The sequence below is a fragment of the Globicephala melas genome, chromosome 3 (assembly GCF_963455315.2).
Source record: "Globicephala melas chromosome 3, mGloMel1.2, whole genome shotgun sequence".
Classification (NCBI taxonomy): Eukaryota; Metazoa; Chordata; class Mammalia; order Artiodactyla; family Delphinidae; genus Globicephala; species Globicephala melas.
The window spans coordinates 158,946,126-158,973,832 of NC_083316.1; the positions used below are offsets into that span (position 1 = coordinate 158,946,126).

General features: G+C 53.4%; 2 protein-coding genes across 3 annotated transcripts; one reads left to right on the forward strand and one right to left on the reverse strand.

The window, feature by feature from the left end:
- The first annotated feature begins 762 nt into the window (after nt 1-762).
- Nucleotides 763-4,802, forward strand: GTPBP3 (GTP binding protein 3, mitochondrial). 2 transcript variants are annotated; one of them, XM_060296854.1, is made up of 10 exons: nt 763-825; nt 1,063-1,311; nt 1,644-1,897; nt 2,007-2,093; nt 2,184-2,386; nt 2,558-2,630; nt 2,726-2,869; nt 3,264-3,429; nt 3,656-3,934; nt 4,108-4,802. In XM_060296854.1, the coding sequence occupies exons 2-10, from the start codon at nt 1,100-1,102 to the stop codon at nt 4,331-4,333; spliced, it is 1,644 nt and encodes a 547-aa protein (XP_060152837.1). In that variant the 5' UTR covers nt 763-825; nt 1,063-1,099; the 3' UTR covers nt 4,334-4,802. The 2 variants fall into 2 exon arrangements, with proteins under 2 accessions (XP_060152837.1, XP_030736052.1); XM_030880192.2 differs by lacking the exon at nt 763-825 and having other exon boundaries at nt 1,273-1,394.
- Nucleotides 4,803-9,337: 4,535 nt separating this feature from the next.
- Nucleotides 9,338-26,517, reverse strand: PLVAP (plasmalemma vesicle associated protein). Its single transcript, XM_030880190.3, has 6 exons — nt 22,950-26,517; nt 17,247-17,343; nt 16,416-17,128; nt 14,409-14,466; nt 14,192-14,273; nt 9,338-9,977 (listed from the first exon to the last, which is right to left on the reverse strand). The coding sequence occupies exons 1-6, from the start codon at nt 23,316-23,318 to the stop codon at nt 9,971-9,973; spliced, it is 1,326 nt and encodes a 441-aa protein (XP_030736050.1). The 5' UTR covers nt 23,319-26,517; the 3' UTR covers nt 9,338-9,970.
- Nucleotides 26,518-27,707: the final 1,190 nt, after the last annotated feature.

Genomic DNA, 27,707 nt, shown 5'->3' on the forward strand with positions numbered 1-27,707 from the left:
TGTCCCGTTAACCACTGCACCCTTCAGGATGTAACGTCCTCAGGGAGGACCCGATAGAGTTACCAAGTTTAGCAAATAAAAATACAGTCCTCCTAGTTAAATGTGAATTTCAGATAAATGAATAAATTTTTAGTATATCCCAAATATTGCCTGGGACATAGTTATACGAAAACGTTACTCCTTGTTTATCTAAAATCTACATTTAACTGGGTGCCCTGTATTTTGCCTGTCACCCAGACCCCCTGACCATCCTGTGTAGCCTCCTCCGTTAGACTGACAGGCCAGCGAGGGCAGGGACCCAGACTGATTCTTAGTGGTCACACGGTAGGCGTTTGATGTATACTTTTGACAGATGGAACAACTCGGAGACTGCGAATGTCATCATTCGCCCGTCTTTTACAAATGAAAAAACTGAGCAGGGCGAGGCGTGAGGTCATTAGAACTGTGTCCTGTTCCCGTCTTCCCGAAGTACAGGCGGGCTGCCCGCTCTCTCCGTCCAAGAACCAGAAAATTAGCCGCGAGAAAACACCCCCGGAGACCCCGCCCATCTGGTGCCTGGAATTCCACCATCTGCGCTTTATTTCGCGAGCCGGCGCTGTCCTGGGTTAACCTGAAAGTAATCTTTGAGACTCCCCTTTCTGGCTTCCGGGGAGCCAGAGACAGACCGGACACTCAACTCTGCAGGAGCAGACCTGGGCCAGAGTAGTCCAGAAGGGAAAGAAGACTGTGCTGGGGGTCCTTGGGAGGTTTCCTGGCGGAGGGGGACCTTGGAGCTAGGCACTGAGGCAGAGTTTGTCAAATGAAGAAGGGTATCCGAGGCCGAGGGTACGGCGGGAGGGAAAGATGGGGAGGGGCGAGAAACTGTAGAGTTACGAGAAAACAAGTAGAAGTCTTCCCAGAAATTTTGACAAGATTTTCCCAGAGCCAATGCGTAGGTCCGCCGGAACTCATCACTCCCGCCACTGAGACGCTCTTGCTTCGACTCAAACACTCGCCTCTATAATTCCCACTGCTCTATGCCAAGCCCTGTCCTTACTTCCACCTCTCACTTCCGGTGTCTAGGATCCCGGCCGCTCTAGGATCCTAAAAATTCTGTCTAATGTTGCCGGTGGAACACCCTTTCACTGCACCCCGGCGTGCAAGCCCCTTGCCTCTTTCCCTGGCATCAGCCAGTAGAAGCGAAGATCTTCAGTGGGTGGGCGGTACGTCTTCTAAGGGGCCCAATGGTAATCGAAAATCGTTGAGCGCTTTACCAGTCGTGCCGCGGAGTGGGCGGGGCTTCCTGCCTGGACTTGCAGACTCCCGGGCTGGGTGAGCAGGCGTGTCGCTGGTTGCGAATCCATGTGGCGGGGGCTGTGGACCCTGGTAGCCCGGGCGGCACGTGGGCCTCGCAGGTGGGGCGACCTGGGGAAGGGGTGTGACAGCGTAGGGCGCTACTTGGGCCCCAAACCCTCTCCCTGGGATCTGGGGGCGCAGTTCCCTGCGGCAGAACCACCTTTCCCCTTCTTCCAAGCCCCAATCTGTCCATCCCCCAGCCGCAGAACTTCCACTTGGGTCAGCTTCCGACCATCGAGCCCACTATCCACCTGCCACTCTGACGGCAGAACTTCTCAGATGCACTGACTGACTCTCCTCCTCTCCAGTCCCAGACCGTGCACGCGCCAGGGCAGTGGCGCCCCGGCCCCCGGTTCCGGAGCCACTGTCTTCGCGCTGAGCTCCGGCCAAGGCCGCTGCGGCATCGCGGTGATCCGAACCAGCGGCCCCGCCAGCGGCCAGGCCCTCCGGAACCTCACGGCCCCCCGGGACTTACCCCCGGCCCGCAAAGCCTGCCTGCGCCTGCTCAGCGACCCCCGCTCTGGGGAGCCTTTGGACCGCGCGCTGGTGCTTTGGTTCCCGGGTGAGGGGCTCCAGATCCAGAACTGCATGTAGCTCCGATGACCCAGCTTCCTCCTTCCAGGCGTTGCCCAGGCTGTATCCTCCTGACACCTATCTCCTCAACATACTAGGTCCCCAGAGTTTCACGGGTGAGGATTGCGCGGAGTTCCACGTGCATGGAGGCCCGGCTGTGGTGAGTGGTGTCTTGCAGGCCCTGGGTGAGTCTGCAGCCTTGGGTTTGAGATATGGCTATGTCGGTGGGCCTAGGTAGGGGCCAGGGGGGCTCAGGACCCTGAACCTTCCCGTAGGCAGTGTGCCAGGGCTGCGGCCTGCGGAGGCAGGCGAGTTCACCAGGAGGGCGTTCGCTCACGGGAAGCTGAGCCTGACCGAGGTGGAGGGGCTGGCGGATCTGATCCATGCAGAAACAGAGGCACAGCGGCGGCAGGCCCTGAGGCAGCTAGATGGGGAGCTGAGCCATCTCTGCCGCGGCTGGGCCGAGACCCTCACTAAGGCAAGTACACCATTCGCTCATACCTTGCCTCAGAGACCCTACCTAACCATCTCCTATATTAGCGCTTCCTGTCTATAAGCCTCCAGTCTGACCCCTTATGTCGGGCTGGACCTGGGCATATTGAGGGGTAGGTTTCTGTGTGATCACACTATCCACCCCTCCCTCCCTCAGGCTCTGGCCCACGTGGAGGCCTATATCGATTTTGGTGAGGATGACAACCTGGAAGAGGGCGTCCTGGATCGAGGTGGGTCTGCCTGCCTGGGGGGGTGGGAGGTGGGGACATTTGGCATCTCAGCCCCCCAAGGCCTCCTTACTCCCTCTCCTTTCCTCCATCCACAGCTGACAGTGAAGTGCGGGAGCTGGAGGTGGCACTGGGCGCACATCTTCGAGATGCCAGGCGCGGACAGAGGCTCCGCTCAGGGGCTCATGTAGTGGTTGCAGGACCTCCCAACGCCGGCAAGAGCAGCCTAGTGAACCTGCTCAGTGCGTGGTCAGGGGGCGGGGCCCAGGGCAGGGGGCTAGGAACGGGCGGGGTGGGGGTGGGTGGCTACCGAGCTTTCAGGGATGGGGAAGGGGCCAGGGAGGTCGAAGAAAAGGTCCAGCCCGGGGCTTCCCTGGTGGCGCAGTAGTTGAGAGTGGCCGATGAAGGGGACGCGGGTTCGTGCCCCGGTCCGGGAGGATGCCACATGCCGCGGAGCGGCTGGGCCCGTGAGCCATGGCCGCTGAGCCTGCGCGTCCGGAACCTGTGCTCTGCAACGGGAGAGGCCAAGGCAGTGAAAAAGGTCCAGCCCCGGGGGTGGGGGTGGGGGTGAGTGGAGTCTTGGGGGAGGGGCTCCCTCATCTCCATTCCTCCCCCTTCCTCTGACCCCACCCCCAGGCCGGAAGCCTGTGTCCATCGTATCCCCGGAGCCCGGGACCACCCGAGATGTGCTGGAGACCCCCGTGGACCTGGCCGGGTTCCCGGCGCTGCTGAGCGACACGGCGGGGTTGCGGGAGGGCGTGGGGCCTGTGGAGCAGGAGGGCGTGCGGCGCGCCCAAAAAAGGTGGGCAGGCAGGGCGGTGGGAGGGGGAAACGGGGCCCTTCCTCTGCTGTTTCAACCGGTTGCATTTATTTTTCATTCTTCCTTAATGAGGAAAGGCTACTAAGCCCCATTAAGTGGGGACCCAGCTATCTGGGGAGGGCAGCTTTTTAAGTTCGGCCTCTGCCCCTGCCCAGTGCTCCTAATTGCTCAACTCTGAGGTCCACGCTCCGTTTTCCCGCTTCCCCAGGCTGGAGCAGGCTGACCTCATCCTGGCCGTGCTGGATGCTTCTGACCTGGCCTCTCCGTCCAGCTGCAACTTCCTGGACACCGTTGTCATCCCTGCGGGAGCCGGGAGCCCAAATGGGCGCAGCCAGCGCCTCCTGCTGGTGCTGAATAAGTCGGACCTGCTGCCAGCTGGGGGCCCAGATCCCAGTGCTGACCTGCCCCCTTACCTGTTGCTGTCCTGCCTGACTGGCGAGGGGCTGGATGGCCTCCTGGAAGCGCTGAGGAAGGAGCTGGCTGCATTGTGAGCCCCCCTTGCCCGCTGGGCAACCTCCCTCTGTCCAAGTTCAGGGTCTGAGCCACTGGCTTTGGGCACGAACCTACCCTGCCAGCTCAGTTTTTGTATCTAAAAAATGGGTATGATTATCTCTCACCCCTTTGAATGTTGAGAGAGACCCCATCCTTTGTCCCTTCCAGGTGTGGGGACCCATCCACAGGCCCACCACTTCTGACACGGGCGAGGCACCAGCATCACCTCCAGGGCTGCCTGGATGCCCTTGGCCACTACAAGCAGGCGAAAGACTTAGCCCTGGCGGCCGAAGCACTTCGGGTCGCCCGAGGGCACCTGACCCGCATCACTGGCGGAGGGGGCACCGAGGAGATCCTGGATATCATCTTCCAAGACTTCTGCGTGGGCAAGTGAGGGGGCGGCCAAAGCTCAGACCCAGGCTGGGTGGACACCCAGAAGCCTTGAGGCATCTGGGAACAGCTTAGGCCAAGTGGGAGTCTCAGCCCCTGGGGGAAGAACTTGACCCCAAACGGTGAAGCCTCTGTTGCTGGTTGTGACCAAGCCACAGCTGTCCAGATTCCCTAGCAGGGACTTGCTGGGGGTTCAGGCCCAGGAGTGGGGCTGAATGGAGGTCTCTTTTGGCACTTGATGCTGGGGGACTAGGAGTGGAGGGTTGGGATGGAGGTCAGAGGGTCTCAGGGGTCTTTGTTTCATAGTTTTTAACTTATTTTGCAAATACCAAAGGAATATAAAAAACTCAGGTGATCCGGAAACATTTAAACGCCCCCTCCCTGGGGTCACAGCTTAACTTGTATAGTTCCAGAACTTTCTCTTCATGTTTGCATACTTGGGACTGCACCTATAAAGTATGCTGTATCTTGTATTTTGTACACAAATTGGTGTTTATTGCTCTGCAAGCTGTCATTCCTTTTTGTAGTATTAATCTTGCAACTTTGCTTCTTTTTTTTAATTTTTATTTTATTCTTTTATAAGTTTATTTATTTATTTATATTTTTGGCTACATTGGGTCTTCGTTGCTGCATGCAGGCTTTCTCTAGTTGCGGCAAGCAGGGGCTACTCTTCGTTGTGGTGCACGGGCTTCTCATCGTGGTGGCTTCTCTTGTTGCGGAGCATGGGCTCTAGGCGCGCGGGCTTCAGTAGTTGTGGTGCGCAGGCTCTAGAGCACAGGCTCAGTAGTTGTGGCGCATGGGCTTAGTTGCTCCGCGGCATGTGGGTTCTTCCCAGAGTGGGGCTTGAACCCGTGTCCCCTGCATTGGCAGGCGGATTCTTAACCACTGCGCCACCAGGGAAGCCCTTAATTTTTATTTATTTATTTATGTATGTATTTATTTTCTTTTTGGCTGTGCCACATGGCATGTGGGGTCTTAGTTCCCCGACCAGGGATCGAACCCGCGCCCCCTGCATTGGAAGCACGGAGTCTTAACCACCGGACTGCCTGGGAAGTCCCGAAACTTTGCTTCTTTTATCTTCTTTTATCTACTTCCTTTTCATGCTTAGTCATTCATTCAGTGATTCATTCACTCATTCAGTGAATATTTATCCAGCACCTACTATGTGTTAGAACCGTACACATCATTTGATGGGATCTTCATAACAGCACAATGCAGTGGGTATTTTGTTACAGTTTTATAGGTGAGGAAACAGGTTCAGAGAAGTAGTTAGTTGCTGGAGGTCCCCAGCTTTGGGATTTGCACATAGGTCTGTTCAAGTTCAATTTGAGTTCACTGCAGGCCTTCTGGGCAACAGGCCGTGTGTAGGGGGCTGGGATCATTGAGGGGAATAAGCAGACATTAATCCTGCCCTTGTTAAAGAAGAGACACAGTTCCTTTCGGTGAGGCCTGATGGCTGCTGGGCAAACTTACAATGAGGAAGCCTGATCTGGTCAGGGGTGGACATAAGGGCAGGCTGCCCTGCAGAGGTGGCATCTGCACCGACATCTGAAAGGTGAGAAGAAGGAAACCAGATGGGAGAGGCTAGCAAGAGCATCCCAGGCGGAGGGCACGGCACGTGCAAAGGCCCTGAGGTGGGAGCATCACGGTGTGTTCGAGGGACAGCAAGGTGGCTAGTGTGGCTGGAAGTAGAGTGATGAGGGCTAGAGAGGAGGGAGAAGAGGTCCAGGAGGAGAGGAAGATCCTGATAGCGAGGCCTTTGATTCCAAGGCTTATGGGTGACCTGACGTGGTGGTGATGAACCAGCAGAGGGCGCTTTGCTCTAACAAAGAAGGTGCCTGGCAGTCCTCCAGGGAAGCTCCGGGACCTTAGGCTTCCACACCCACCTGGTGGCATATGAACGGTTAACTCCCCTTTTGCCAGAGGTGGACATGGAGTCTCAAATAGGGTCAGGATCTTTTCCAGAATCAGAAAAAAATCACCTCCAGTAGTTGAAGATACAAACTCGGTTTCAGGGGATACGTGAGCAGAGGCTGGGAGGTGTCCAGGGCCTACCACCCAACTAAAGGGACCTCCGACCCCGTTTCTTCATGACTTCATTGCAATATGTCACAGTCTGTTGATTTGTCTGCTTGTTCGACAGCTGCTGCCCCCCAACCCCCACCATGAAAGGCTTCTGGAGGGAAAGGGTCACTCCATGAGTTTAGTGCATGGATATTACTATTATGTCCATTTTGCAGAAAGACAAGAAGAAGCAACAATCTGGGTCTAGAAGAGGTGGGTGCCCAGATGTCCTCTGTGTGGGCAGGGCCTGGAGGGCTCCCAGGAGGGGTGAGTGGGGTCTGGGTGGGGGAGATGCTTTTGGGGAAGGATGCCTGGGCCCTGGCACACAGCTGGACTGAGGTCCTTGGCTACGGTCCCTTTTTTCCAAGAAGGGAGAGGCGGTTTGTGGGAAGCAGCCATGGGGGTTATTTATAGAGGTCACAGGAAATCCCCAAAGAGTCAGAACCTCACCCAGCGGCTGGACCACAGGGTCTGCCAATTACTCCCTGACTGGTACTCAACCCCTACCTGACTCCCCGCGGGGCGGGGGTGGAGATGGGGAGGACACCAGCCTGGAGAAGTCAGAGCTACAGGGTCAGGGCTGGGAAGAGGGAAGGATGGGGCCCAAGAGGTACCCAGAGGGAGCAAGAACTATGCCTGGAGCATCTAGGGGGGCTGCCTGGAGGAGAGATCTCTAGGGCTGGGCCTTGGAGGAAGAAGAATTTGCAGGCAAGAAAAAGGCATTCTAGTCTGAGGGCACGACACAAAAGTCACTGAGTAGTCAAAGAGTCAAAGGTCCAGGACAGCTGGAGGCAAAGGCGGCACTGTGTGTGAGGAGGGAGGGCACAAGAGAGCTGAGGAACTGGGCTTTGTTCCCAGGGTAATGAGGAGCCATGGAGGGTATGTGAGCGGGAGAGGCACATGGTCAGATCCCATGACGAATAGATCGGGTGTGGGGGCTGATTAGAAGGATGATATTGGGATGCTCTGAATGGGAGAGACCAACCAAGAATCAGAGACCTGCGCCCATGGGTCCAGAGAGTTAAGGATGGTGATGATGATGATTCTGGACGCACCGCACTGCTTGCGGGATCTTAGTTCCCCGATGAGAGATCGCACCCTTGCCCGCTGCAGTGGAAGCACGTCATCTTAACCACTGGACGGCCAGGGAGGCCCCTAGGGTGATTATTATTACACTTATTTCTAGGTGAGTAAATGGAGGCTGAGATGGACTGAGCCAAGATTTGAATGCAGGAATGTCAGAGTCTGGAAGCCAAACTCAGGTGTCCCACGGTTGCTTGGGGTTGGCTGCTGTCGGCATCCTCCCCAGGACTCCAGGCTGCTCAGGCAGTAGGCTCAGGGTCAGGGACGTCCCTGCTTCCTTGGGGCCTCCAGACTGGCCCGTCTGGGCGGCCAGGCCTGGCTGACCCTCCTGCCCTTGCTTGGCGGGGCCCCAGCCGAGTGTTTCCTGCAGCGGCCCGTCTCTCGCCCGGGTTCCTGTATCCAGGAAATATCGCTCCTTTGTCCCTCCTGACTAGCCTGCCCTAAGCGTGGCGTTGCCAGCCTCGGCTCCTCGTGATTCATCCCCTCCCTGTCCAAGGTCCCAGGGGATGGGCTGGGAGGGAATCAAAGTGGAGAGACAGACAAGCTGAGATTCTAGACCACAATTTTTTTTTTTTTTTTTTTGCGATACGCGGGCCTCCCACTGCTGTGGCCTCTCCCGTTGCGGAGCACAAGCTCCGGACGCGCAGGCTCAGCGGCCATGGCTCACGGGCCCAGCCGCTCCGTGGCATGTGGGATCTTCCCGGACCGGGGCACGAACCCATGTCCCCTGCATCGGCAGGCGGACTCTCAACCACTGCGCCACCAGGGAAGCCCTTGACCACAATTTTTAGGCCATTTACCACCAATGGCCATTTGCTTTGTTTCCTGGAGTTTTCACTTCTCGGGGATAAAGTCCCAGGAATGGGATTGCTGAGCCGAAGGATTTGTATGTCTTCACTTTTCTTTTTTTGGTCACGCCACACAGCTTGCGGGATCTTAGTTGCCCGACCAGGGATTGAACCCGGGCTCTGGTCAGTGAAAGGGCAGAGTCCTACCCACTGGACTACCAGGGAATTCCCTGTCTTCATTTTTATTAAATATCATCAAACTAATTCCAGAAGGGCCAGGATGAGATGTGCATTTTTACCAGTCCCGTAGGAAAATGCCCTTTTCTCTACATCTTCACCAGCAGTCAGTATTATAGCTTTTTAACACGTTTTTCCCCAGTCTGTTGGGTATGTTGTGATTTCCCTGTGTTCCTCTAATGTGCAAAATTTCCCCGGCTTCCTGCTAATTTAGTGATCAGTCAGTTGAAGTGCTCCCTAATTGGACACTGGTGCCCTTTCTAACATCCCATCTTGCCACCAAAAAACCTCAAACAAAACAAATGCCTGGGACTTTTGTGATATTGTTCTGGAATCATTTTGGTGAGGAGGAGTTCCTGCAAAACAGGCTGTGGTACCTCAGTAATTGTTGTCTGTACCTGGGGGAATCTCTGCAAACCTAGCAAAAACAAAAGCTACAAATAGATAATCTGCTTTTTCAGAAACCGCTTTTTATTTGTATTTATTTAAGAAACTGCTTTTAAATATATGCTTTTTTAAAAAATAGGAGAAAAAGCTGCTATTTTAAACAAACACTAAATTGACAACAATGCTGTCACAATGTGGGGTTTTGTAGGCATTTCATGAAACCCTTATTGACTATGATTTTGCCATTTCTCTTCACATATGGAGATGCCTACCGCTTGGGGGAAGCTGGTGTCTACTCACGTTTGCTCCGGGTTGAAGGGTCTTCTGACCTGGGGACGCTGGCGATGGGATTCTTCAGCTTTCATCTTATTCCTAGTTTTTTTTTCTCACTCAGAGCCTGATGGTACCTTTTCAAAGCAGAAATCATGACTCTGGAGTCTTTGAAGGGATTTGATAACATTTATTTAGTGCCACTAACATTTATATGGGTCACAGGCAAGGCTGGATATGGAGGGGAGAGAGAGTGAAGGGGCAGCACCCTCGTGGGCTCTGAGGGGTCCCCTGGACCAGATGCTCCCTCTCTTGGGGGCCTGGAAACTCTCAGGGGAGGACGAAGGTGAATGTCTTCCTGTTCTCACTCCCCCAGACCTGGAGCGCTAAGATGCTCCAGCTGAGTGTGGGATGCTGTGGGTGCCTTGACCCGCGTGCACAAAGGGATGTGATTCTGGGCAAGGGCTGGGCAGAAAGTGCGTGTGTGATGGCGCCGTGTATCTCTGTGATGTCATTGCCTTGTCTCTGTGTGACGTCACCACCACGTCTGTGTGATTGATGTCACTGCATCTGTGACGTCGTCCCGGCATCTAGGGGGTGAGGGATTGTGTGGTGCGGAGAGAGTGTTAGGGGGTGTGGGTGCGGTGTGGCGGAGGATGAGCAGAGGACGCAGGCCAAGGGCGCCCCCTTTGTCGTGCGTGCGTTATCTGACTCCACCCTGGCTGTGTCCCTCGCCGTGGGCGTCTCGCTGCACCTAGTCTCCAGACCGGTGAGTCGGGGCCACCCCTCGGTCCTCGGGGCCTAGAGCCTCCTCAGCCACTGGGGCAGGAAGGAGATGGGAATACAATAGTCAGTCAGACAGACAGACGGCAGGACAAACCTCGCCTGGGCCTGCCTCTTCCCCTGGGCCCCTTCGTGTTCCCAAGAACCCTAGGGCTCCTGCCGGTTTCAACCTGCCCTTAGATTTCGCCTTGTTGAACCTCTGTGGGACAGGTGGGACTGAGATGTGTGCCTATCCATTATATAGACTGAGGTTGAGAGAGACTGCCTCCTGTGCTCCGGCCTCTGTTGCAGTCTGTCTGACTCTCTCCTCTTTGCTCCCTAAGGCCCTGGGGATCCTGGGTGTTTGCCCAAAGTCCCCGGCCCCCAGGCAGGGCCTCAGTTTCCCTTTTGGTCTACACAGAACTGACCTAGACCTGGCCCCTCACTCATTCCCAGGAGGGTTTTTCTAATGAGCCTGCCCCTACTCACATGCTCCCATGGCTCCCCAGCGCCCTTGGGACAAAGCCAGATCTTCTGTATCTGGCATTCAAGGCTCCACCCACTGTGCCCCCACCAGGCCTCCCCACTGGGGAATCAAAACCTGACAAAGTACCCCCCAAATTCTCAGAGCCATCACTTCACTTCCGCCCCTCCCCCTCGCCTTTGCAGGAGCCATCTCGCTGTCTGGGATGCCCCTCCCCCTCCTGGGCCTGCCAAAGGTTCTCACGAGGGGTCAGAGGTTGGCTCAGAGGCTGTTTCCTGATGGGGGAGGTGGGGGCCTCTGCCAAGTCCTGCTTCCGCTGGCCCCCTCCCTTCCTTCCCTGGCTCTTCCCTGGGGGCCCCGCAGCCTCACGTTCCTTGGCTGGCTCTGGTGCCCCCCTTCCCAGCTCCAGGCTCTGTCCTCTACCAGAATTCACAGGCTCCAAGGCAGCCCCGACAGACATCCTTTAACTACTCCTGCTCACCAGCCTGCAAGGGAGGGTCATCCCTGGCCATTTTCAGAGACTGGGGCTCCTAAACCCCATCGCTCATCTGGACCAGCACAGTCGCCTTCACCCCTGTCTCAGGTTCCCACCTTCACCCTCCACAACAGCGACCAGAATGAGCCTGTGAACACCTGAGTCGGGTCACATCCTCTGCTGTTCACAGCCTTCCCAGGGCTCCCAAAGTCCTCACTGCAGCCCCAAGGCCCTGCCTGATTTATCCTGACCTCACCTCCTCCCACTCTCCCCTCGATCACTCAGCTCCAGCCACACCAGCTGCCTCACTCAAACTCACCGGGCATGGATGGTCCTGCCTCAGGGCCTTTGCACGGGCTGCGCTCACTGCCTGGTGCACCCTTCTGAGAATCCCCTCATGGCTCCTCCCTCATCTTTAGTTCTCTGCTCAAATGTCACCTCCTCAGTGAAGCCTGCCCTGGCCCCGCCCCCACCCCACCCCCGCGGAAAAGTCCAACCTCCTCAAGCTTCCTCATCCCTTTTCTGTTTCACTCATCACCAAGGGTCCCTATCATGGCTCCCTCATCTGGTTTGTCATCCACCTCCCCCACTAGACTGTCAGCCGCACGAGGGTGGTGATTTGGATTTCTGTGCCTTGTTCCTGCCTGTGTCCTCAGCACCCAGCAGCTGCTCAAGAAATATGGGTTGAAAGAAAAAACAAACGGTCATAGTGATGGCAGTGAACTTGAATCGACACTCACTGTGTGCTCGGCTCAGAGCCAGGGCTGAGCTCCCATCTTCAACCTTCCACATTGTGACTTGTGCCATCTCCAGCCATGTAGCCGCTACACCAATATTCACTTAATATTTGTCTTCACCTCCATTGTGTTGTGTTTTTTTAATTTAAATAAAGTGATCTCCAAAGGATACTCAGTCTTACCAAGTAAAGGAAAGCTGGTGCATTTGCCATTAATAGAAAACCACTTAAAAATGTTCAATGAAAAAGCAAGACCATGTTCTCAAGTGCAGCTGACGCCGGAGCCTGGGTCTGCCCTCCCTCTGTGAATATGGGAGAACTGCAAGGGTCTGGGAGGCATTAGGGTGAGTTAGCAGCAGCGCAGACTTTCTCGAGGCCCGGAAGGAATGAGTGGAAAAGGAATCAACAGTCCCCATCATGGGGTGGGTGATTTGATGCGGGGCCTCGGATCTGGTCCCCTGTTGGGTGCATATAAAATTTGGACGTTACGATTCAGTCACTCATTGGCTGTCCACTGAGTGCCTGGCCGAGCTGGGGCTCAAAACCGGAGCCGAAGACCCCAGCCTGCTCATGCCCGGCCCCTCTCTCAGAGGAAGGCAAATCAAGGCGGGAGCCCATGGACCAGAAGCCCTTCCTGTGACACTGCAGAGAGAAGCAGGAGGGGCACAGGCTTAAGTACACATTGTTTCCTCTGTGGCGGTGGGCGGGGGGGTGGGGGGGTGGGTGGACGTCATTTGGGGTAAACAATGTCAAGAGCTTCCCCATCCTCAGCTGCGACCGGGACAGGCTTGGACTGGGTGCCTGGCTCCATCCCTGACTTGCTGACGCATGACCCCGGGCTGATCACTTCCCTGGGGCCTCAGTTCCCTCCTCTGAGAAATGGGGATAATAATAGAACCTCCTTCCTTGCCATGATGGCTTCAGGCCAAGATGGAGAGAGGAAAACTGTTTGCTCAGAGCAGGGTCTTCTCCCTACCCCCTTGCTTCCCTCTCTGCAGGCTGCCCGAGGCTGAGGGATTTCTCCCAGGCAGAGCTATCCAGAGCGAGGGGACCCAGTTCTGTAAGGGGGTGAGCTCCCCGTCAGAGGGAGTATGTAAGAAGAGGCATAGTGAAGATGGAGCTGGCTGCGGAGGACCGTGGGGAGTTAATGACAGACGTTTGGAAATCTTTTTGGCCCCAAGGGCTTTGTTTAGCACCCTGGGGCTGAAATAGACCTCGCTTCACCATAGCCTGGTGGCAAAACTGATGCTACAGGCCTTGGGATCAGAGGGGTCTGACAAAAATCCCACATACCTCCTTGAACCTCAGGTCCTAAACTGCAAATGGGCTGCCCATCCTAGGTCAGCAGTGTGGTCCTGAACAGGGTAGGGGGTGGGGGGTTGGGGGGGGTGTAAGAGTGACCCTGGAGGGAGCACAGGGTGTTCTTGGAGCTGTGGTCTGAGTCACCTTCCCCGTGACGCACAGGGTGTCGTCCAAGAGATGACCAGGCCCTGGGAGGCAGTGAGGGGGTCAAAGGCATGGAGCCATCACCTGAACATGTGCCAGGCACCCTTGATGCTCCCCACTGAGGCTCTGGGTTCCTTGCTCCTCCAGCCATGTGTGGACAGCACTTGACGGCTGGCAAAGCATTTGCATGCCTTTGATTTCAGAGACCCCCATTTTTTTTTTTTTTTTTGCGGTATGTGGGCCTCTCACTGTTGTGGCCTCTCCCGTTGCGGAGCACAGGCTCCGGACGCGCAGGCTCAGCGGCCATAGCTCATGGGCCCAGCCGTTCCGCGGCATGTGGGATCTTCCCGGACCGGGGCACGAACTCACGTCCCCTGCATCGTCAGGCGGGCTCTCAACCACTGCGCCACCAGGGAAGCCCAGAGACCCTCATTTTTAAAGAAGTAGAAAGTGCAGCTCAGAAGGGTGGAGTGAGAGGCCCAGGGTCACTCTCGGACACTGCTCTCCCTCTTCCCCTTCCTCGGCTCTGTTCACTTCTGCCACCCTAGTCCGTCCACAGGGCCTTTGCCCTGGCTGTTCTTGCCACCTGGAGCACTGTTCCCCTTGCCTTCCCCCAGGCCAGCTCTTGTCTAGCCTCCAGCTCAAAGGTCCCTTCCTCATCCAGGCCCTCCCTTTCCTGTCTGGATTCTGATCGCCTAGGTTCATGTCCCAGCTCTGGCTGTGTTACCTGGGGCACGATGCACACCCTCTCTGTGCCTCATTTGCTTCATCCAGAAAGTGGGGATAACAGTAGCTCACCCACGGATTAGGATTCTGAGGATTAAATGAGTTAATTGGGCAGAGAGCTTAGGACTGTGCCAAGATCACAGTAAGCATCCGATCGTGGCAGGTTCTTGGTCACCCTGCCTCCTTCATTGTCTCTTTGGCCCACTACTCGGGAGTTTCATGAATGGAACTGTGTGTGTCTTGGTCACTGCTGTATCCCCTGGGTCCAGCATAGGGCCTGGTATACAGCAAGTGCTCGATTAAGGAAGCAACAAGTGTGATGCGAGCCTCCCTCCACCCCAGTCCTGTACCCAGCCTCATCCAAAGCCTGAGACTGAACTGTCTCAGCCTGTCCAGAGCCTCACCTAGCTGATGCTAAGACACTGCTGGCAGGGGGTCGCTGGGACTCCAGGATCCTCCTCTTGAATTCCTCCAGCCCAGCTGGGTCTGCCAAGAGAGGGAGGGGTCAGCCCCGACCTAATGCCTTAGTAACCATCCCCCCAGGGTCAGGGAATGGGCTGGCAACCCAGGATCCAAGGTGGAATCCGCCCCCCTCTCCTGGCTCTGCCCTCTGTCACTCACCAATGGGCGGGGGATTGGGGGCAGGGCCTGCAGGTCTTGGCACTGGTATTGACTGCGACTGTGGGAAGAAGGGTGAAAGGAGGTTGGTGGAGGCCAGGGATCCCAAACACGAGTCCCAGGGAGTTTCCTGCCTCTCCACACCCTTGGAGACCTGAGTTCCTTCCAGGGCAGAGAAAACAGACAGATACCCATGGAGAAGGACACGTGATGATGGATATATAACCACCTGTAGACACCTGCCTTCAAATGATCGGGGACTGCAGGGACCGGCTTCCCTTGGCAGCCCCCGGAGACCCCACTCTGCAGGGGTCCTGCCACGGTCTCCATTACAGCCTTGGTGCCAGCCTGACTCCAATCCAAGACCCCATTGGAGTCCATCCACCCAACCCAGCCCCGCTCCAGACTGAAGCTGACCCACTCTGTAAACCAACTGGCCCTCGATCCTCAATGCCATCCCTTGAAGGACCCTGAGACGATCTTTCCAAACCTGAAATCCAAAACCAGTTCTGAACTCAGTCACCTAAAATCAGATCCCAACCTGAAAACAGACCCTCCCTTAGAATCAAAGCCTGACCTTAACCCAGTCCCAATGACAAACCTGATCTGATCATAACTTTACATCTAACTCTGACCATAGCCCATCCCCTAGACCCAGCCGCTATGAAAAATCTACCCCCCCCACCCCCATTCCCTCAGCGCCAGCCCGGCACTCCACTACAGCCACCCATAAATACCTTCCCAATACCACGCTCAACCCCAGCTCAACCTCAGACCTCAGCCTCCACCTGAGTTAGAACCCCAGCCCAGCCTCAGCCCAAGATCAACGTCCACCCGGCTTCTACTCTAGACCCAGTCTTGACCTGCACTCGAAGCCCAGGCTCACCTAATCCTTCACGTCGAATATATCCTAACACCAGCCACCCTAAATGCAGCCCAATCTCAACTCCTAGCCCACGGTCAATGCCAATTCCAATCTTAATGCCCATGAAGTTCTGAATCCGCCCTTGGCCCCAAACTTCTAATCGTCTCTAGGCCCACCAACCACCTACACCCGCCTGAGCTTCCACTCCAGCCTCAACTGAATGCAATCCCAAACCCCCTGAAACCCTAGATTCGCTCTTCCCCAAATCCTTGATCCAAGAGCCACCCTGCATGTGACCCCTGACCCAACTTTTAACCTTTCCTCACAATCCAAACTCCAAACTCAACCTAATTCTAAGACTAATGAAATCTTACGTGGAACCCTAACCTTAACCCAAATCAACTCTAGACACAGGAGTCACCAAGAACCCACCTTGACCCAACTCTAACCACAAATTTACAGTCCACGTGAATCCTTTCTCTAGACCTGCCTTAACCCTCACCCTAACCCCAGTATCACTTCCAGTCCTTAACCTGGTGCCCCCTGATCCTTCAACTCAACTCAAACCCATCCCAACCCTGACACCGACACTGGATGAGTCCCTAATCCTAAACTTAAGCCAATTTTGAGGCCCACCTGCCTTCCTAAACTCAACCCCAGTCCTTAACCCTTTCTTAATGTCATTCCCAATCCAAACTCCACCCCAAACCTAATGCCAATAAAATCCCTACGTTAATACATAACCACAGTCCTAAAGCATTAGACGCACAGTCACCCATGTCTGATCTCAGCCTCAAGCCTAAATCCACCCTCAGTGTCTCAGCTCACCCCAACCCCAAAGCAACCACAATTCTAGATTTGCCCCTCACTCAACCCTGGACCTGACAGCCACCCGACCTCCAACTCCAGTCTTAACCCGACACCTTTTCTCAATGCTGATCCCCATTCCGAGCTCTGCCTCAATCCTGACATCAGTGAAACCAGTGAAATTCTCAAGTGAGTCTAAGTAACCCAACCTAGACTGGGAAGCCAACCTCCACACCAAGAAAAAAAAAAAAAAGTTCAAACCCAACTTCAACATCACCATCAGCTTGGCCTCCAGACCCACCCCGAATGCAACCTGAAGCCAGGGACCTCTGGCCCACCTTCGCCTTGATGCAGGTGTCCAGGGCCGAGTTGCTGACAGCCAGCTGTATCTTGAGCTGCTCAGCCTCCCGCTTCTTCTCCTCCAACTCCTTGGCCAGGTTGTCACGCTCCTTCCGCAGCACTGCTTTCTCCTCCAGGGCCAGCTGGGTCTGCCGGGCACATTCAGCCTGGAGCTTGGCCTCCCGGGCCTGGGCCTCCTTCCCCACCTTCTCCTTGGCCTCCTGACTGGCGCGCAGACCCTGTTCGGCCTCCAGCTTCTGGCGCTGGAGGTCCGAGTTCTCACGGGTCACACGCTCGATGCCAGCCCGCAAGCTCCGGGCCAGCTCCTCCACCTTGGAGCTCATGAGGGTGGGCATGTGGTCGCAGGTTCTCCGGATGGAGGGCAGTTCCGAGCCAAGGGGATGGAACATACTGTAGCCCAGGCTTTCAAGGGAGCGCGGGATGATGGAGTCCCTCCAGAGGTTGCGCAGCTCGATCTCAAACTTGTCCTTGTCCAGCGGGAGGCAGAGGGCCTGCACCTTCTGCAGACGGTCCTCGGCCAGCTGTCGCTCCTGCCGCTGCTGCTCCTGGGCTTTGCTGCACTCGGCCAGCTGTTCCTCCATCGCTCGCTTGCCCAACGCCAGACTGTCCTTGTCTTTGGTACATACCACCTTCTCCTTTGCCAGCTCCACCTCCAGTGTCTTGGCTTTCTGGTTCAGTGTGAGGGCCAAAGCTAAGGGTATAGGACCATAAGAGTCAGGAAGGTTGGGGGCTGCCAAGAGACTGGGTGGGGAGTCAGCTACCCTGCTCTCCACTGTCCATAATTGTAACCCTAACCCTAACCCACTCACCATCGCAGCTCTTGTTACTTTCTTTGAGTTGTTCTTGGCATTGTTTCTCACTCAAGATGATGGCAGCCATGTACCGCTCGTTGTTCATGTAGATCACCTGTCCGGATGTGACACAGGACAGAGCTCAGTGTCCGGCTCCTGTGGGACCCCCTGCCCCCGGCGCTGCCCAGATTCTCAGGGCTGGGGCCTCAGATCCAGCACCCAGGTGGTCTGTGTTGGCATAGTTCACAAGGACATGGCTTCTCTACAGGGGATGCTGGTCTGATCTTCAAAAGTTGTTATGATTATAGACAATGGAATACTACTCAGCCATAAAAAAGAATGACATTTTGCCACTTGCAGCCACGTGGATGGACCTGGAGGGCATTATGCTAAGTGAAATAAGTTAGACAGAGAAAGACAAATATCATATGATATCACTTATATGTGGAATCTAAAAAATACAACAAACTAGTGAATATAACAAAACAGAAGCAGACTCACAGATAAAGAACAAACTAGTGGTTACCAGTGGGGAGAGGGAAGAGGGGAGGGGGAATATAGGGGTAGGAAATTTAAAAAAGGGTATTATGGGATTGTATGAAATCATGTGTGTGAAACTTTTGAAAACTGTAAAGCACTATAGAATTTAAAGGATCTTCCATTCATTCAATTAAAAAAAAAGTTAAAAGAAACCCCACCTGGACTTCCCTGGTGGTGCAATGGTTAAGAATCTGACTGCCAATGCAGGGGACATGGGTTCGATTCCTGGTCTGGGAAGATCCCACATACCGTGGAGCAACTAAGCCTGTGCGCCACAACTACTGGGCCTGTGCTCTAGAGCCCAAGAGCCACAACTACTGAGCCCACGTGCCACAACTACTGAAGCCCGTGCGCCTAGAGCCCGTGCTCCACAACAAGAGAAGCCACCGCAATAAGAAGTCCGCACACTGCAACGAAGAGTAGCCCCCGCTGGCCGCAACTAGAGAAAAGCCCGCGCGCAGCAATGAAGATCCAACGCAGCCAAAATAAATAAATTTTAAAAAAAAACCCACCTCTTTCCCTAGGCATTTTAGTCAACCAAGATAAAAAAAAAGTTATGATTAATACTATTTGGCAATAAAAAGGAACAAAGCACTGATATATTCTACAACTTGAATGAACCTTGAAAACATTTACGGCCAATTAATAACGGATTTTGGCTGTGCTGTGTGGCTTGGGGGAATCTTAATTCTCCAACCAGGGATTGAACCTGTGCCCTCAGCAGTGAAAGCGCTGAGTCCCAACCACTGGACCGCCAGGGAATTCCCCGAAAAACAGATTTTTTTTTTTTTTTTGACAAGAATGCTGTTATGGGCTGGATTGTGTCCCCCACCCCAAATTCCCATGTTGAAGCCCTGATTCTCAGGACCTCAGAACGTAAATGTATTTGGAGACAGGGTCTTTAAAGAGGCAGTTAAGTTAAGATGAAGTCATTAGGGTGGGTCCTTGTAAGAGGAAATCTGGACACCCAGACATGCACAGAGGGAACGTGATGTGAAGACACAGGGAGAAGACAGCCATCAACAGGCCAAGGAGAGAGACATGGAACAGATCCTGATGGGCCTGGGAAGGAAAGAATTCCGCCAACATCTTGAACGTGTGCTTGTGCGAAAATAAAGTTTCTGTTATTTAAGCCACCTGATTTGTGGTACTGTAAGACAGGCCTAGCAAACTAATACAGATGCCAAGATCGTTTCATGGGAAAGAAGATTCTCTTCAACAAATGGTGCTGGCACAACTGGACAGCCACATACTAAGGAATGAATTTGGACCCCTACCTCACACCATATACAAAAATTAGCTCAAGATGGGTCCAAGACCTAAATGTAAGGGCTTAAGCTATAAAACTCCTTAGAAGAAAACAGGTGTTAACTCTGCATGACTTTGGATTTGGCAATGATTTCTTAGATATGATACCAAAAGCACAAGCAACAGAAGAAAAAGCAGATAAATTGGACTTAAAAACTTGTGCATGAAAGGACAACATTAAGAAAGGGAAAAAAACAACCCATAGATGGGAAAATATTTGCAAATCGTGTGTCTGATGATGAGAATAGTAACCAGAATATATAAAAGTAAACTCTTAGAAATTAATAATAAAAAACAACCCAATTGAAAACTAGGCAAAGCATCTGAACATTTCTCCAGAGAAATAGACATTTCTCCAGAGAAGATATATAAAAGGTCAACCAGCACATCAAAAGATGTTCATCATCTTCAGTCATCAGGAAATGCAAATGAAAACCATGATGAGATATCACCTCACAACCATTAGGATGGCTATAAATAAAACAAAAAACAAGAATAGGCAAGTGTTGGTAAGGATGTGGAGAGACAGAATTCGCAGGCAGTACTGATGGGAATGTAAAAATGGTGGCGCCACAGTGGAAAGCAGCCTGGCAAGTTTTTCTAAAAGTTAAACATAGAATTACACTATGACCCTGCAATTCCACTCCTAGGTATATATACCCAAGAGCAATGGAAGCATATGTTCACACTAAAACTTGCACACAGATATTCACAGCAGTAGCGAAAAGGTAGAAACAGCCCAAGTGTTTCATCCACAGATGAATGGATAAAACGTGATCCATCCGTACAGTGGAATATTATTCGACTATCAAAAGGAATGAAGCATTGACACACGCTACAATGAGGATGAACCTTGAAAACATCATGCTGAGGGTGAGAACCCAGACACAAAAGGGCATATAGTGCAGGATTCCATTTAAAGGAAATCTCTGGAGTAAGTAAATCCATAGAAACATACAGCAGATTTGTGTTTGTCAGAGGCTGGGTGAGGGGGAAGGGGAAGTGACTGCTGGTGGCGTTTCTCTTGGGGGTGATGAAAATGTTCTAAACTGAATTGTGCTGACGGTTGCCCAACTCTGTGAATGTACTAAAAATCATTGTTATGTACACATTTTTCTTTCATCTACACTTTTTTAAAAAATTATAGACACTTAATTATTACTATTCTTTTTGGCCGCACCACACGGCATGCAGGATCTTAGTTCCCGGACCAGGGATCGAACCCGTGTCCCCTGCAGTGTCCCCTGCGGTGGAAGGGTGAGTCACAACCGCTGGACCGCCAGGTAAGTCCCCGTTATGTACACTTGAAATGGGCTAATTGTATGGCATGTGAATTACATTTTAACTTTATAACTTTTTTATGTCTTTAAAACTTTGGAACAGAACGCTCTGCAGAAATATAACAAGGAAAGGTATGAAGGGTGAAGAGGGTGTGCCTTTCTGCCACTTTTTGTCCTTACTCCTTTGGAAGCTGGCCCTGTCCTAATGACCTGGGCATGGGGGAGGACAGAAATAGCTCTGGAAGCTCCAGTGACGTCTGTTTTCAAAAGCCTTAACTACAGAAAGGGAAGATCTCAGGGTACGAGTTGCCTCCAAAGATGAAGTGCGAAAGAGGTTTTCTTCCAGTTGGAGGAGATAGCTCCCAAAAATACAGAAGTATTTTTCTGCACAGGTTCTCAGATGTCAAGATGATGAGAAGACTATTTACTTAGATCGAGTGCAATCCGACAATACAAAAAAAAGTATCTTCTCTCGTTAAGGAGTGTTCAGGTACGTCTTTATGAAGTAATTCAGGAGTCTCTCCCTCACTTTCCTGTAGCCATGGTTGCCCTGGACTCAGAGGGAGAGAACTAATTGATTAGTGAACAAGTATAAACAGTCTGAAGGGTTTTCTGGAATATTTGTTAGGACATAAAGCAAGGAAGCTCTCAAAGACTAATGGAGTTCCACCAAAAGACACAGGAGCCAGATTGAGGGTGTTCCTACGGCCTATTTCAGGATAATTTGACCATCAAAAAGATTATTACGAATGCTGGATAAAGAAAAATCCATGACAAAAAAAATCTCTCCCGCATGCGTCCTGGGTGGAGGTGCTTCCTTGACCCAGGCAGAGTAGGGCATAGCCTAAAAAAAACACACTGAGTTAATTTCCCCTTTCTCTCCCAGGGTCTCAGAGCCAGAAATGCAACTGCATTTGCAGAGAATTTAAGAAAAAAATCCATCTCATAGCACCACCAGGATCGGGGAAAGATCAAAATTCATACTTGGTACCATCAGACATGTGGGGCTGCCGTGGCAGGGGTGGGGCTACTCCCCAGCATCAGTGCCCGCTTCCTGGGGGGTCCTTGGAGAAAACCCTGAGGGGTTCCAGGACAGAGGAATTTGTCAACTTGTGTGTTGGGGGAAAGCTACGATTTTCAAAATTTAAAGTTGTAAAGAGGCAGATTCTTAGATTTCTAATATTCTACGATGGGGCCGTCCGGGATTCGGAGATGCGTGTGAATGTCTGAAACTTTATGATAAAAACAAAAAAAACCCAAACCAAAAACAACAACAAAAAAGGGATTTCCCTGGAGGTCCAGTGGTTAAGACCCTGGGCTTCCACTGCATAGGGCATGGGTTCCATCCCTGGTGGGGGAATTAAGATCCTAGCGCAGCGTGGCCAGAAACGAAAAACAAAATCCAAAAAACAAAAGAATAAAACTTTATGATCCTGGGATTGCTAATGGCTCCTGGACCGGAAGACCATGCGTGTCCTGAAAGATTCAAAAGGGCCAGTTCCCGGGAACTGAGAAGTCTGAGGGAGCTGCCCTTGTCAGGAGTGGGGAGCATTTGAGGGGGTACATGGTCCAGCCCTGTGGTCTGAGGGGGGACTTGCCTCATTTGGGGGTCTGAGGGAGACTCACCTTTTTCTGAGGCTCTAAGGGGGACCGGCCCTGTCCTGGGGGAATGAGATGGGGAGACCTCACCCTTGCCTGGGCAGTTCTGAGGGGAGCTGTGCACATCCTTCCTGCCCAGTGGCAGGGGCTGGGTGGTCTGAAGCCCCAGTAAAGGCCTTTTCTTTCCACGGTCCCCTGCCCCAAACAGCCCAGACACCTCCTGTGGGAGAAAGAGAGCCTGCCCCTCTCCCCAACCCTTCCCTTCCCCTGCCCACCCCTTCTCTCACCCCATTCCAGCCAAAGCCTGAGGAGGCAACATCTCCTCAGTGTTCCCAGGAACGGGACCTCCTCAGAGGAATCGTGTATGTGTGAGAACATGGGGGATCTTGCTGAGTGCGTTTGACAGGAGTTGGGGGTACGAGGGGGGGATGACAGTCTCCACGAGACCCAGGGTTGCTCATTTCTGCTCCCTGCTGCCCCCCGTCCCCCAACAAGCCACCTCTTTCCTTAGGCCTCCATTTCCCCTCTGCAAAAGGGTTTGAAATCTTCTCCCTACCTCCTGGGACTCAACGAAGAGATAATATTTCCTAAGCGGACATCCAACCTCAGGCAAACCTGAACCATTCATACCAATTGCTAAGAATCCAACACTCTGAGCGTTTATTAAGCCCGCTCTTAACTTGCAGCTAGTGTGTGCTGGTACGTTCTGGGCGCTTTATACACATTAAGCCATGGGCCTAGGTCTGACCACAGACCGGATGCCCAGTTCAACTTGAACTCCAGATAGACCACAAATCCTATTTTAGCCTAAGTGTGTCCCAAGTATTGCATGAGATATACGGACAAAATATGCATTGCTTCTCTACACGGGCTCGGCACGCAAAACGTAGGGTCCGTGACTGTCCCTGTCTCATGAACGAGGAAAGTGAAACTCAGAGAGGTGAGGTGACCAGCCTGGGGTTCCCCGGGACGGGTGTCCGGCCTGTGGACTTACCCGGTCGGCCTGACACTGGCGGAAGCTGGCGTTGATTCGGTCCAGGTCGCGGCGGGCGTTTAGCAGCATCAGCATGATGGCATCCTTGGCGCGGGAGGTGAGGTTGAGCTTCTCGGACAGGTTGGCCTGGGAGGCTGTGAGCCCCACCACCTGGCCGTAGAGGCCGTCAGCCCGGCGCTCGGTGGCCTGCAGGTTGGATTCGGTACTCACGTGCGCGTTGCCGTAGACCATAAAGAGGACAAGGCCCAGGATGATGAGGAATTGGATGAGCGAGACAAAGAGGAAAAAATAGCGCAGGTAGTACCAGCAGCCCCTCGGGCTGCCCCCCGCCCGTGAATAGGGTCCCCCGTGCTCCATCGCCGAGCCCATCTCCTCCCAGCTTCTGCCCGGTGCGCCGGCACTGCTCTGCTGGCTGGTCTGCTCTGGGTGGTGGCTTCTGCCCCTTCTAGACCTTGCCACGGCAGGGGGGAGGGGGGAAGTGTTTATATTACTCCTCTTAATACTTCCTCTGCCTGGCTCCTTCCTGGCCAGGAGGAAACGGGGGCTGTGGGTTATCACAACACTCCCACCCGGGCTGTGAAGGGAAGGGGGGAGGGCACCATGTCACGTCTGGGCCTCTCTGATTAACGCTGGGTGGGGCACCGGCGAGGGGACCAGGCCTTCTCGGCCTTGCTGAGCCTCATTTTCCCCACCTGCCCTTGCTTTGTGCCCAGAGCTGGTCTCACCTGCCTGTGACCTCATGTCGACATCCCCATCGTGGGGAGGAGGATACCGAGACGATGGGAGGAGAAAGCACCACCTGGGTGTCTCACTCTGGTCGTTCACAGAGCTGGACTCACCTCCCCTCAGGGAGGGCTGGCTACAGATGTGTACCCACCTTACATGGCAGTGATGATTACAGGAGCTAAATTGTGCGGAGCGCTTAGCTGAGGGCCAGGCACACAGTGGGTGCTCAGTAATTGGCACAGGAAGGCCTCACGGAGGGCTGATGGGTGGGTGGTGGTGGCGCGGGTTCCCCTAGCTGTCATCCCACCCAATGCCTGGCTCGTGTAGGCGCTTAGTAAGCACAGGCAGCAGTGAACCTGGGGCCAGGGTGAGCTTGAGTGAGGGGCTTCTCCTGTCTCGGTTTTCCCCTCTGTGAGATGAGGTGGGCACAGTACCAGGTCCCAGGGCCGGGGAGGGGGCTGGGAGAAATGATTTGCCGTTGCTATTATTACTACCATTTCCTGCTGGAAACCTCATCTTGGGGCTCTGTGAGATGGTGAAGGGGAAGCGCCAGATAGAGGGGGTCAGGCTTCACTGTGGGTCACCCCCAGGTGGGCAAGGAAGGGGTTTCGGGACCAAGGAGCAAAGGATTCTGGGTATGCCCTCCTACATGTCCCCCCAGATCCAGGAGCTCCAGGGAAAACCCCTATGCTGGGTGATGCCAGAGGCCTCACCAAGAGCCCCAGGCCTGGCGGTGAGGGGTCCTCAGTCTTGGGGAGACAGAGTGGGACACAGCCCCTAGCCCCATGGGGTCAAGGCTGACAGGATCCGAGGGGAACGGGGCAAGGGGATGGAAAGGAGGCTGGACCATGGGTGGGTGACGATAACACAGTTGCTGTCCACTGCCTGTGGGGGGCACAGCAGGCTGAAGGCGGTGGCATGGGGACCCAGCCCCCTATTAGCCAGGAGAGTGGAGTGGGGGGTAGTTGAGCGGGGAGGGGTCCTCCAGGGTGGTGTTCATCAAGGAGGTGGGAGTTGGGTCGGGATGGAGGAAGTTCCCAGGGATGGGCAGGAAACCCCTGTCTGACCTTTGGCCTTTGCAGCTACCCATTGATTCCTGATTCCGGACCCTTCCCAGCCACTACTGGGAGGGAGGAGGGTTGGGGGCTGCAAGTGGTGCCCAACTAGCTATTTCTCTGGGTTGGCCAGGCCCACCCAGAGTCCCCTGGAGCAGGGTGGGAGGAGGACATCTCCCATCTGCATTAATGGGGAGTCACGTAGGCAGAGTGAATACATGGTTTCAATGCAGGCCTCTGGAGTTAAGTTCTGGCTGGGCCACCTACCGCTGTAAGACCTGGGACAAGCGACTTCTCCTCCTTGAGCCTCAGTTTTCTCCTGTCTAAAGTGGAGGCAACAAAGCCAGTTGTGAGACACTTGTCACAGTGCCTGGCACACAGTTAACCTTAATAAAAGGTGGTCATTTTTTAAGGTGGGGCTGGATCATGCACAGCCTCTGATGTGAGGCTGGGGAAATGAGACACAGGGGAGGGACACTGTCCCCGCTGTTGTTGCCCTGGGCCTGTGGGATCACCAGGGGAAAGGGGGCATGACAGGGGTAGAGCCTGGGTGACAAGGGTCCAGTTGAGAGCTCAGGCAAGGGGGCAGTGCTTAGGCCAATGCCAGGAGGTGTGACAGTCTTGGTATGAACTTAAGATCTTGGCTATCTTTCACTGTATATTGAAGATGTTGCATATATGTATGTATGAACATGATATCTGTTGTCAAGGGAAAAGAAAGGCAACCATAAACTCCTGGAAAACCAAAAAGCCACTCTAGACCTGATGTGCTACAATTTTGAGCAACCGCCACAGTGTAAGGACAAGAGTTTTCAACATACACACTAATGTCTTTTGTATCAAGCTCAAAAATAACATTCTTTTTGGCAATTTGATCTCACAACTTTGCTTTGTAATGTTTCTTTTTCCAATAATTTGTTTTAAAAGCTAGATTTTTTTTTTAAATGGAAAAGGTAATGATGAAACTTCCTCTTTTTGCTCAACATTATGACTTTGAGATTGTTGATTCCTTTTGACCGCTGTTTAGGTTTTCAGCACATACATTACCATAATAATTACCAATGGGCACTTAGACTGTTTCTAAATTTTTTGTTTCAGTGAACAAAATAAGACTTGATATCAAATCTCCACAAGTGAAATTGCTGGGTCCTAAAGCAATAACATTTTACATTTTGACAGCTGTCATCAATTTGTCCTCCAAAGAGGTTGTTTCCATTGACACTCCTGCCAGCAGAATCTAAAATTTCTAAAAACAGACTCTCTGAACACGTTCTGCCTGAATTCCTGGCCAGAAAATTCCAGAGGGAGGAGGTGAGCAACTGGTCTTCGAATTCACATGAGGTCAAATGCATCGAATGAGGTGAGCATTTGGTTTTTCCCTGAAAACCATTTGTCATAGTGACAGGAAATTTTGTGCATGAATCTCTCTGAATTCCTTTGGAGGGACTTCGATTTTAATTATTGTTTTCTAAATTAAAAACAATCCATTTGGTTTCATTTGATTGTTTGGGCAGAGACGGGAAGACTGTCCTGAGGAAGTCAGCTCTGTGTCACTCTGAAGACCGACACTGAAGTTCTCAAGGAGACACGAGGTTTTTAAAAACTCTCACAGAACTTCAGGAAGGTTCTGGAGGAAGCGATATTTCTGGCGAAGAAAAATTTCAGCAAAGTTCAGAAAACCCTCCACTTTTATGCCAACGTGTTTGGGTTTTGGTTAAATGCAAAGGAAATTAAGTTTTTGGGCTTTTGGAGTTGACAGAGGAGGCAAGGAGAGCCCTTTGTGGGCGGGGGGGGGGGGGAAGAGCCTGTCCTCTCTGGGCATCCGTGTTCCTTCCTGAAAAAAGGTGACCCACTTTCTTACCTGGGACTGGGCGCCAACAAGGTCAGGCTGCTGCTGTCGCCAGTGCCCTCCACCCAGCTTGTGCCAGCCTCCCCCTTTCCACCCCCCCTCCCATACACTCCTGTTTCTGTAGCCACGGAGGGACCCCAGGGTGACCATGAATAGGGGAGGCCAGGGCAGGGACCTGGGAGAGTGTGCTGGGGACAGGGTGGAGACACAGAGGTAAAGACTTGGAGACAGAGAGACAGACAGAGACTTTGAGTGGTAACTGGACAGGTGGAGACAGGGAGGCACAACAGAGCAAGGGCAGGCTGGGGGCTGGCCCTGTGGGGAGGGAGGCAGGTGGGGTCTGGAAGGCAAGGCAGCTGGGGGATTCTCCGTTCTGGCGGGAGAACCAGATCTGACAGTACCCCTCCTGCTCACACACCTCCCATGGCTCCACATGTCCCCGGCGCTGATTTTCAGGGATCTGGCAGGTATGGCCAAGGGGAAGCTAGCAGAATAAGTGAACAGTAATGATCATATTTTAGGTCCCATTTACAGCCCTTTGTGTGCGTCAGTCCTGGACCCCACAGTGAGGGTCTGAAGTCCCTGGGGCCCCACACAAGGCAGGGCCAGTCTCCAGCCCTAGCTGACTCCAGAAGGAGAAGCTGTTTCCTGCTCACTTCTGGATTTACGCCAGAGTTGCAGGGGGAGGGGGGTGTCTCAGACCCATCTTCCCTGCCTCTCAAGTTCTGGGCCCTCAGCCAGCAGCAACCAGGTCTGCAGACTGGGGTGACCCCTGGTGGCCAGCAACGGAACAAAGCGGTCAGACTCATCCCTCCCCTCAGCCTCACCTCCTCCTTTTGCGGGGGGGGCTTCCAATTCCTCCCCCCACCCCAAGTTGGTCCTCTTCCAGTAAAGGCCCTGATCAGGCACCACCAAGCCACCTCCAAGGTGGATGGGGGGATAATAAACAGGACTGGCTGAGGGGGGATCAGAGTTTCAAGTGTGCTGTTCCCCTCCTTACAGCAGCCTCTTCAGAAATTTTTCAAAACAAATTTTAATTATTTTAAGCGTAATACATGCACATGATTTTTAAAATGCAAACTTTACAAAAAGGTATACAGAGGAGCATGAGACTGCTTCCCCCGCCGA

Bases quoted from the DNA above. Each gene is read 5' to 3' on its own strand.
- GTPBP3 (XM_060296854.1), top strand. From the start codon at position 1,100: ATGTTGCCGGTGGAACACCCTTTCACTGCACCCCGGCGTGCAAGCCCC. The intron at 3,430-3,655 runs GTGGGCAGGCAG...CCGCTTCCCCAG, and splicing joins GTGCGGCGCGCCCAAAAAAG to GCTGGAGCAGGCTGACCTCA. The intron at 3,935-4,107 runs GTGAGCCCCCCT...TGTCCCTTCCAG, and splicing joins AGGAAGGAGCTGGCTGCATT to GTGTGGGGACCCATCCACAG.
- PLVAP (XM_030880190.3), bottom strand. From the start codon at position 23,318: ATGGGCTCGGCGATGGAGCACGGGGGACCCTATTCACGGGCGGGGGGC. The intron at 17,129-17,246 runs GTGAGTGGGTTA...CTATACCCTTAG, and splicing joins AAGTAACAAGAGCTGCGATG to CTTTGGCCCTCACACTGAAC. The intron at 14,467-16,415 runs GTGGGCCAGAGG...TTCTTCCCACAG, and splicing joins ACACCTGCATCAAGGCGAAG to TCGCAGTCAATACCAGTGCC.